We start from the raw sequence: 10,911 nt of genomic DNA, 5'->3' as shown, positions 1-10,911 counted from the left end.
CTCCCCTGTATTTTCTATGTGCTTTTTCCGATGTGCATGAAATTAAAACTGGAGATACTCAGAAGGCTCTTCTCTCATCATCTCAAGTTTCATGGCTGTACATCTGACGGTGCCTGCGTAAGGCACTGCCAAACAGGAAGTGGTCGATTCCGTTGCAGTCATATAATCAAGCTTCATAGGAAATCAGCCCTTTGTCTCAGGAAGCTGAGATTTCAGAATTAGATGCGTCTTACAAAGCTCCACGTTTGAAAAGCACCACTATACGTACGAGAAACATTTACCCACCTTAATCACCCTATTGTGCTAAAAGCAAATTTTTGGACATTTTGACTCAAGCAAATATTTTTATCATAACTTCTGTTTAGTTTATCAGCACCAAAATAAAAAATATTTACATTTAGAAAAAGGAACTGGTCAACTTCAATCTTACATCCTCAAGCTTTTCATCAGTCTCCCCTGCTGCAGGAGTGGAGTTAGCCCCCCCCCCCCCCCCCCCACCCCCCGGCTGTGTGCTCACATGTAAATTAGCCAGGAGTGGCAGACAGAAAGTAAAACAGTTAGAAAGCCTAGTTCAACACTAAAATACAGCAATTTCCTTTGTTTTGTTTGTCTTTTATACATCCTTAGCACTAATAATTGCTTTTTTATTCATCCAAAATACAATTAACTTTATATTTTATCTTTTTTTTTTTTTTTACAAACAAAACATATGAATGTGCTCCAAAACAAAACCCAGCCTCAGTACACTCCTACAGATGTAACATCAGACAGTAAATGTCTCTTTTATGCTTTTTTAATCAATGCTGCAACTTCTTTTCGTTTCCTTTCAATACATCCAATAAAATTAAACTACAATGACAACAAACACAACATATAGCAAATGTCTCTAAGAAGATTGTGTATATACAATATGTACCACCTTTAAACACCAAATAAAACACAAATCTTTCTAATAAAATCACAAAAAATGGAACACAAAATGTAAAACCTAAATTAGAATTGCAATTTTCAAAAAGATACATTTTTCAGCAGCTTTTCAAAATCAATCACATATTTTACTCTTCTGTGGATGAAACAAAGAAGTCCAGAACAATGTAGCCACTTCTCCAAGGTCTCTGTCACCTTCAGTTTTAAACAAAGTCTGTAAAAATCCATTATACATTGGTCACATGTACTCAAAGTCCTGCTAAAAGTGCACAATTGTAAAAGCTCTTTTATATAGACAACTGTTTGTTTGCTTAGAGCTCTAAATATAAAAAAATGCTTTTCTATCACCTAGACACAGATGGAGAACCACATCAACTGGATTAGTAACAGGATGGCATGTTTAGGTGTAAACTTACATCAATAGACAACATGAAGCTGTCCATCACATTTTTGACCTAAACATGTAAACACATCCTTGGCTCTGCGGTTAGGAAATGGTAATTGGGAATCTCCTCATACCAGGAGCCAGCCTGAACATTGGAACATTACCACAGTGCCCATCCAGACTGGGACAGCAACGGGGTCCACTTCACAGCCGTGAGGCTGCTATGTTTAACTCCAGCTGTCCCAGCAAGGGAGACAACTGCAGCAACATCCACTGACCAAGCTCTGGCAGAAAAGATCCCCACAAGAAAAACACTGGCTCAGGCAGGCTGGTCAATAAAAAAATATAGTTTTGCCAATGTCTTGCAGCTCGCAGATCAAGTGGTTTAGTTTTCCAGTAATGTCAGTCAAGAATACAAGTTCAGATTCACCATATTCATATTCACCATATTCAGCAGATATCTCCACCAATAGCACCTTAAAAATCCTGTTCTGTTTTGCTTTGCAGCTGAGGTTTTTTATGATTTTCACAATAGGAGTCATTATATGTCCAGAGCCAATCACTTCTGCACATAAGGCCTACTGGTGAAAGAAGCAGCAGTAATGCAGACATTTTGGAAAGTCTTGGTCAGCTTTACAGTTAGTTATGAAACCTGTTTGTCGGTCAATCATAGCAGGAGCCCCGTCTGCTGATATGGCTTCCAGCTTTTCTAATGGTACCTTTTTCTGCACAAAAACTCCTTCACCGTGTTATACATTTCAACTCCTCTTGTAGTTGTCTGTTAGGGCAGATGTGTCAGGAATTCTTCTCTTGTGGAAACCAAAAGCTATGCTGTACTGTTGCCGTCCACAGACTCATCACACTGGACGTTAACCACCTGCACTTTGCAAGATCCCGGTCCAGCTAATTCGCCAAGTTATCAGACATAGCTGACACTCTGACATTGTAGTGGAAATTGAATGAGTTCTATTCTTCTCATTCTTAGGAACAGTAATAGCAATTATCATCATTAATTGTTTCTTAATCTGATAAAAAACCTTCTTCTCCTTAATGAGAAAATGAGCAGGTCTAAACGAGGCTTAGATTTAAGAATTTTTTTCATGCTATATGCAAAAGTCTTTGTCCCTTAAGGCAACAGATTACAGTCCCCCCCCCCCCCCCACCCCCCACAGGCTGTTGTCATATTAACATTAGCTTGGAGCTCCAGAATGGACAAGAAAGAACGACGAGAATGGCTCGAGCAGGGCGTTGCTCACGGGGCGGTCGCTCGTGCCAGGCGGTCGCACGTGCTCGGGCCCGCTAAATGCTACTTGTAGCTTTAATTATCTTTGAAATCTGAAAATGTCCAGCAGTACTATCAGCTCAGAACTGGCAGAGACCATGTACACCTATCTCCTGTCCAGAGACGTCTGGTCAGAAGTGTCTTCATTGAAGCACTGCAGCCTCAAACTGAAACATGTGACGTGGAAACAGGACCAAGCAATTCAAGTATGCAGGAAAGCACAGGAACTGGAAACAGAAAGGACTGTTTGCAAACAAGAATGAAGAATGGTGGAGGTTCCATGAAGGTTTGAGGCTGGTTGGAGATTTGTTCAGGATTTATTTGGTTCTCTTTTGCTGAGACATAGACAGATAATTACCCATCATGCCTTACCATCAGGGAGGCATATGACTGATCTCAAGTGTATTCTACAGCAGGACAACAACCTAACACATCATTAAAAGTTACGTTCAATATTAGGAACTGAGGAGAGATCTTGTTAATAGGATTAAAAGATGTCTTAGTGAAACAGAAAATTGTGTATGGAATAAGTCCATAGTCTTTGCCGGTTCGTCTCTGGGCCGGAGACATCTTGAATGCAGAGAATGACTTACTTCGAACCCTAAAGAAAACAACTCAGAGCCTAGACAAGAAGAAGGAGAAGAGGGTGGAGATGGAAAAAAAGACTGGAGACTGGATATGACTGTGATTGGCTGTGAACACAGTGTGCACTTCAGCTATTGTCTCAAAGTCAGGACTAATTCATGAGTGACGTTTGGAGTGAAGAATCAGTAACCCAGCATCCATGTAAAAAAAAAAAAGATCTTCCTGATTGAATTTGTGCCAAAGCTTCCCAATCGTGAAGTGTATCTGTGATTAAGTGAGGAGATGTGAGAGGGACTACAGCCATAGCAGATCGGAAGTTAGTTCTTGGAGATGTTGGGAGAAACCTACCAGCTGAGGTCCTTTAAGAACTCTGTGCAAGGCAAGCTTGAAATGTTGATGCTGTTTTAACCCTTGTATTATCTTAGATGACCCCCCCCCCCCCTTCCATTGACGTGTTCTCCCTACCATGACAAAGGTGGATAAAGGTGGAGATAAAGATTTCATGTAATCCATGGACACCAGTGAAGATCACAAATCATTGAAGAAAAAAGGTTCAGAGCACTGTCTAGTGGGTCTAGATGACCCAACTCCCAATGTTAAAGTGCCTAGGATAGCACAAGGGTTAAGGTAAAAGGGTGGATTTCTCTTGTTTATTCACTGTTTGGATTGAAAACAAATGGGTAACCCTTCCATTTTTGAAAGGATTATTTTAAAAAAAAGGAAAAAAAAGCCTTTTCATCTGAGTAAAGAAAAAAAAAGTTTTTTGTTGGACCAAAAGAAGAATGTAGAGCATAAGATCTGTTACCCTACAGGAAAAACTGGAAGGGAAAAAAAGCTGGAATACTTTCAAAATAAAACTGAAGACCTCCACACAAAACATGCAAGAAGTGCAAATGAGGCTGTTTACCAATGTAAGAAATGTCTACGTTTTTATTATATGCAACAGAACAGACACTGAATTGCACATTTCACCAGATGTAGCAGCATTCTGACTGAATAATAAACTAATTCATAGGCACAATCAAAACATTGAATTACAGATACAGGCTCATAGTGTTATGGCCCCTTCCTCCCCACAACCTTAAGCTGTTGATTTACATGCCTTAAAACTGAATTCACACAACTTAACATGTTTTTTTATGAAATCTGCTCACCAAGAGATGAGGCAACAGTCTGCCCCAAGTAAGAAAAAAATAAGGAAATCAGTCCCACACACTGCCGTTCAGTGCATGTCATGATTCATGACCGGTTATTATTTCTTCCCCAAAACACCGCTTCCATTTAAAGGTTTTTGTGACAATAAATAACATTAAATTGTTCTCAGAAAAGAAGGTAAATTTGCTAAACTGACAAAAGAACTCATTGACTCCAGTCTAATGAAAGTACTGGTTCAATCTAAAACACAAAACCTGGCATCATAAATATGGATCTCATTCTTTATCGGAGTTAGTCTCAACATTTTGCTAAAATTGTGAGGGAATTTTGGCAAAAATCTCCTCATGGCTTCTTCTTGTGACAGCAGCTGCACTGGGTTGCAGTTTTTGGATCTGATGGCTTCAATGAATTCTTTACAGGATAAGAAGGCTTCAGTTTGATTTAAAGGTCTTGAGATTCAGAGAAGCAGAAGAATGTCCCACACACCACATGTAAAGATGGACTACCCAACTCCTCTGCACACAGACTAATGTCAGGAATCCGTCGGACAGCAGCCTGCAGTCAAAGTAACCGTTTCTCTGACAGAACCGGGCTGGGCCGGCCCCTCGCCCCAGTGCTGACCCACTGCCATCCTGTTAGCGCAGCTTTGAAAGCAAGTTTTTGTGAGACCATGGAGAGGTGTCCATCTTTACAGAAGGTCTGTGGGCAGGAGAAATCGCTCTAAGGAGAGGCCGTGCCAGCTCCTGCTCGAGTGCACCAGTATCCTCTAAAAAAATAGGATCAAACATACACCAAGCATTGCAAAGTTGTTACTGTTTTGTGCCGAGTCAGCATGTGGACTGATGACGCAGAAGACCAGGCTAGTCCAGATGTCCCTTAGACCATGTTCTTATAAAAATATGTTTCAAACCCTGATTGCCAACAGCAGTAACTCAGACTGATTGGAACGCTACATCGTAAAGGCCAGGAGGCTTGTCCTGAAATTCCGTATAGAACCAGACGTTAGCAGATGCATTTGACCTAAACATCTTTCCGTGTGGACAGGATGGGGTTTTAGCCGAGAACACAGTGACTGTTGACCTTGGGGGTTAAACTCTAAAAGACCCCCACGGCAAAAAGGTGAACCACCCACAAGACAACAGTCACTTGGTTTAAGTGTAGATCCATCTTTTACAGCACTGCTTCTTCTTTTGTTTTGGCAGGAACTGACATATCGTGCTAAAGTTCAGACCTGAAGCTTTTTTGGAGCAACTGAACAGAACCGTCACTAGTCAAGATCCAAGACAGTCAAACTCTGAATCTCACTTAGGAGAGTTTCCTTAAAAAAATCCAGTGTTTACTGTACAACTGCAAAAACAACAACAATAAAAATAAAGGCACCCCATGTAAATAAATCTTTGAAAATGAATAAACCTCTTTTTTTAAGTATTGTGTGATTTTTCATTTTAACACTTTGAAATACTTGGACTCAGATCTGTTTGGCTGAAAAAAATTCAGAATAAACGGCTCCAGTAGTGTATTAGAACTTTTGATTCTAATCAATTGTTTTTGAATCAAGCAAATAGCTAGGAAGTCTAACATTTAATCTCTGTCAGATTGTGATAACATTAAGGTTTATTTTAGACCATAACCAGAAAAAAGCCACACTGGATTCAAACTACAGCTTTTAGAATGGATCTAAAAGTTGTTTTCTGGAACCCTGCGCCAATGAAATGTAGTGCCACATTCAGCCTGAAGAACCACCCGGAGAAGTCCAAAACCGAAACCCAGAGGAGCACGGTGTGCTAACAGTGTTAGAGTGGAACTCCCTTCAAACCACAGACCGATGCTCTCCACATACATACACAGCGCTGGGCTGTATGCGCCTCTTTGTGTTCCCTGGTAGCTGAGGAAGAAACTTGAAGTATTTGGGCATCAGGTCAAGGCAGGCATCGCGGAACTTTTTGATCCGCCAGTAGTAAATGAGTGGGTTGAGGGCTGACTTGAGGTAGCATAACCACAGGAGCCACGTGCTGATTTGAAAAAAACTGTTTTTGTGGTAGAAGTCATCGCTGAAGATGGTCACCAGGCTGTACGCGGTGAAGGGGGCCCAGCACACTGTAAAGACAGAGAAGAGGATGAGGATGGTGGTGAAGGCACGGGTCTTGAAGCTCATGTCGATGTTCATCTGGAAAGGCCTCTGCAGGCTCAGCAGGCCCAGTTTGCTGGCCTGGCTCAGACACATGCCATCCGGGTGGCTGTGGATGCGGATGGCGTTGTGCCGGATGGTGTTCAGGATCCCCATGAACGTGTACAGCATGACCAAGAACGGAATGAAGAAGAACGCCAACATGAGGATCAGTACATAGGCGTGGTAACCAGGCTCAGTGCTGTATCCAAAAACACACTGGGGAGCCCTGGGAGGGGTATCCAGAGGGGGGAAACCAACCGATAGAGGGAAGGAGATGATGAAAGAGAGTCCCCAGGTGACCACTATGAGACACTTTGCTCGTTGTGGGCTGAGTTTGTCTTGTTTCTGGACAATGATGAGGAAACGATCGATGCTTATTATAAGCAGAACAGCCACTCCCTCCATCACAAACAACCAAAACAACATGGCTGAAACGCGACAGAACAGGGTTCCAAAAATCCAGTTCGTGGTCACCACCGTGACCAGAGCAAACGGCATGTTCAGGATAGCCAGCATCATGTCGGCAAACGCCAGGCTGGCCAGCAGAATGTTGATGGCTGAGCGCATGGCTGAGCGCTGGTACACCATCAGGCACACCACCACATTCCCGGAAAGGGCCACGAGCAAGATGGTGATCATCGCAAAACTGAAGAAGATCTGCAGGGGGAGGCTGACGCTCTGGCGGATATCTTGGGCCTGAGCTGTTGGGGTGATCGCCACTGGTGGAGACCGGGAGCCCACAGAAACATTGGCCGCTGAGATGTCCTCCATCAGCAGCTTCTTGGAAAGGCTCAAAATCCCGGTGACAAGCAAGCAGTAGCTGTTGTTGCTGCCCAGCGCTTCAGAACGGGAACGAGCCAGAGAGTGAACCATTCTTCCCACACCGGCATTTTTACTGGGGGGCCGATGCTGGACACACTGCAGCAGATGTGGTCGCCTCAGCCCACCATGGTGCCCTGGTCCAGGTCACCAGATCCTAGAAAGTAAAGAAATGTTAGTAGACAGCCGGACAAGAACAGTGAAAACACTGTGATAACAATGCACTATATCCACACAAAATGAGTCTTTTTCCTCATGGTGGCCCTAAGCACACAAATGAAATGAACAGCTCCACCCTTGTTCCAGAGCACACATGTTTTTATGCGGCGCTGCTCAAGCACACATGGTTTTGTAGGCAGCCATTAAAAAGTCTATGCAAAGGCTGATAAACATGGTCAGATCAATGTGCTTTGGAACCAGGGTTGGGAAACACTGTTTCAAAAAGAGTAAAAGGTCCATGTGTCAGGCAATGTGCATCATGAGACGCTCGGATTCTTCCATTTAAACGGACACACAACGGCCTGGAGTTTGGAGGAATGAAGAAGGGTTTCAGAAATCACTGAGTAAACTAGTGTTTTCCTCACTGTAACGCAGTCCAACTTTCTAAGTCTCGCTGTCAGCGGATGTTTTTTGGGTCATTCTGGTAGCCTTAACGCTGTGTTCTGTGTCCTGATTGGCTATGAACTATTGTCAATCAATCTTCTCTATACATAATGTGTTCAGCTTGACAAATCTACATAAATCTTCAACTATAATGACATCTTTGTTTTCATTCTATAATTGTTTGAATCCCATAAATGTTTCTCTTTCTTTATTATAGAATCTTCCTCCATTTTTTTGCTGCTAAACTCCTTTTATAATTTTTCATCTATTTTAACCATTCAACTATTCAAATGTTCGGCTCTTTCAGCTTTTTCCAGCTGTGAATTTTGGTCCTTCAAATCCTTGAACTTTTCAAGATATTCCAGGATTTTTGCCTCCATTGAAATACATGGGGAATCCTTGGAGCAGAGGCTCTGCTGGTTCGATACCCGCATCTGAAAAAAGTGAAAAACACCCTAAAAACATCTAAACAGTCTGGTTGACTGTTACTGCCACATGTGAAGGCGGGAACATGTCCAGCTGTCAAAGAACACAGAAGGACTTTGGTCAAATCCTGTCATAAAAGTTGCCCACTTATAAGCGATACAAACAACGGAGGCTCTAACTTCCTACTGCCAAGTATCTACAACCGCTCCACATGAGGAGGCCGGACCTGATGGATACTCAGAGACCGATCGACCGCTGCTGTGATACCGGGATAAGCTGCTGTTCAACTGATAGTGTTGTCGTGTCAGCAAGACAGTCACCAGACAAAAGACGTGGGATAAACACGCCAGCGGCTGAAGAGCTGGGAAGACCGAGCTCCATCCTGACCGCCTAAAGGTTAGCTGCAGTTATCACACGCTGATGAATGACAGGAAGCCCCCCCTCCTCTGAAACACACAGGAACCTGCAGCCCCCGAACAGCAAACGATGACAATGTATCATGAAAAGAGCCATCCCTACAGGGAGAATGTTCCTGCAAACAACAGTTGAAAAGAATAGTCATCGAAAAAAAAAAAAATAATAATAATAATAATAATAATAATTTAACTGCTTAAAAGAATAGTCATCGTTGGCAATGTTTGCTAACTGAATTTCACTAACAAATTAAAAAAAAAATGTTCATAAACACACGTGTTTTAGAGCACCATAGGGAGGGGGGCATGGCTGTTCCCCTACCCCGCCCCAGCACCATGGGCGGGGGCATGGCTGTTTCCCTATACCCCGCTCCAGCACCATAGGGAGGGGGGCATGGCTGTTCCCCTACCCCGCCCCAGCACCATGGGCGGGGGCATGGCTGTTCCCCTACCCCGCCCCAGCACCATGGGCGGGGGCATGGCTGTTCCCCTATACCCCGCCCCAGCACCATGGGCGGGGGCATGGCTGTTCCCCTATACCCCGCCCCAACACCATGGGGAGGGGGCATGGCTAAATGGGTTAATAATATTATTACTACGTATGCTTTTATATGACAGAAACCTCAGGAGTCTCATGAGTGGACTCCACAAAAGGCAAAAGCAGGTTTTAGTGATGCCATGAGGTGGATTCCTGATTTTTTACAGGCCAATCAGAGGCTCTTGATCATGGATGAGCCAGGCTGCACAGAGCAGCCATGGTGAGATACCAGCAAACATGTCCATCAGCCATGACAGAGACCGTTTCAAAGCCTCCACAAAACCACCACCCTGGAAAAATGAGCTGGGTCCTCCGGATTCACTTACATTCTTGCTCTGGGTTTTCATTTACGTTTGGAGAAAACCCAGAAAAACTGAACTTTTAAGAAATATGGAATGTAAAATAGAAGAAAGAATGATTAAAACTAGTGCATATCTGTTCAAATAGACCAATAAGGGCTCTGATCTAGAAAAAAATAACATTCCACCAGTAAATTAGTATCAGGCGTTCTGTTCCGACCGGACAAAAAAGGCTGAGACTCAGATTATGGTTAAATGGTGATCAGATTATCATCTGGCCGTGACAGATGTTTTCTTGTCACAGCAGGTGAGTCGGATTCGGTGCAGCGTGTTCCCGGTGATACCTGCATGTGTCTCCCCTGCTGGAAGTGATGAACTCCCCCATGTCGCACCAGCAGCTGCCTCCTCCTCCGCCTGCAGAGAAAAACCAGGCGTTCTTCGAAGTAACCCCACTTTTGATCCCAGATCCGGGCCTTTTGGTGGGGTTTTTTAGGCACGGAGCGGCGTCCGCGGGTGTCTCCACCTACACAAACGGCGATGTGAAATCCGCGCTCGCATTTTGAGGCTTTGCTTCTTCCTGCGGCGCAGATTCATCCGCCTGTTCATCAAAGAGTAAACGGCAACAAGTTCCGCTGTTTTCTTTTATCCACGTGAGACGCGCGAGCCGACTTCCAACATCAAATGCAGCAAAAGCCTTTCATGTTCCGACTGTCTGATACATTGTTGAAAACTAGTGTCGGTGTTTGTGACGCCGGCGCGAAACACCGACTTTCACTTCCTGACTGGACTTTCGAAATAAAAGACCCACAACAAGAATTTCATTAGGAAAGCGTTTTTAACGACTTAAAAACTGTACAAAAGTGAAAGTATTTCTGCTGTGGTCACTCTTAGGCTTAATATAAATTAAAGGTGAAAAAAAAATCCCGTAAACATTGCCCACAAAAGTAAAATACTTTGGCCTAAAACAAATCCATCTCACATTTTCTATCAGTTTAGTTACATAATGAAACACTTTGATAGCCTATATTAAAACAGTACAAAAATGAAGAGAAATTTATAGAGAAATAAGAGAAATTTATAGGATAAAGCTTTTGCTATGATGCCTGAAATAAACTGAAGAGTGCAACACTTCGATTGTTCAGACCATAATTAATGTATTTGTGACCAATTTGTGAGAATGCATTGTCCAGACTGGCGTTGGGTTTGTCCTCGCCACCTTTCTTGTGGTGTCCTTTTTCCGCTTATATCCTTTATTAATCCCAGTATTTCTAGGCTTTAAGAAGCCCCCTGGAGCTTTTTGTTGCAGCCT

At 43.2% G+C, this 10,911-nt stretch overlaps 1 protein-coding gene across 2 annotated transcripts; it reads right to left on the bottom strand.

The window, feature by feature from the left end:
* Nucleotides 1-4,081: 4,081 nt before the first annotated feature.
* Nucleotides 4,082-10,382, bottom strand: gpr63 (G protein-coupled receptor 63). Of its 2 annotated transcripts, XM_020714606.3 has the most exons (3): nt 10,130-10,382; nt 9,947-10,016; nt 4,082-7,480 (listed from the first exon to the last, which is right to left on the bottom strand). In XM_020714606.3, the coding sequence occupies exon 3, from the start codon at nt 7,375-7,377 to the stop codon at nt 6,145-6,147; it is 1,233 nt and encodes a 410-aa protein (XP_020570265.1). In that variant the 5' UTR covers nt 7,378-7,480; nt 9,947-10,016; nt 10,130-10,382; the 3' UTR covers nt 4,082-6,144. The 2 variants fall into 2 exon arrangements, with proteins under 2 accessions (XP_020570265.1, XP_004083960.1); XM_004083912.4 differs by having other exon boundaries at nt 9,947-10,375.
* Between the last annotated feature and the right edge of the window lie 529 nt (nt 10,383-10,911).

This window comes from Oryzias latipes, chromosome 24, assembly GCF_053564925.1.
Source record: "Oryzias latipes strain Hd-rR chromosome 24, Olatipes_Hd-rR_3.1".
Taxonomy (NCBI): domain Eukaryota; kingdom Metazoa; phylum Chordata; class Actinopteri; order Beloniformes; family Adrianichthyidae; genus Oryzias; species Oryzias latipes.
Note: the sequence above shows the minus strand (reverse complement) of the source record. Positions and strands in the feature narration are given on the sequence as shown.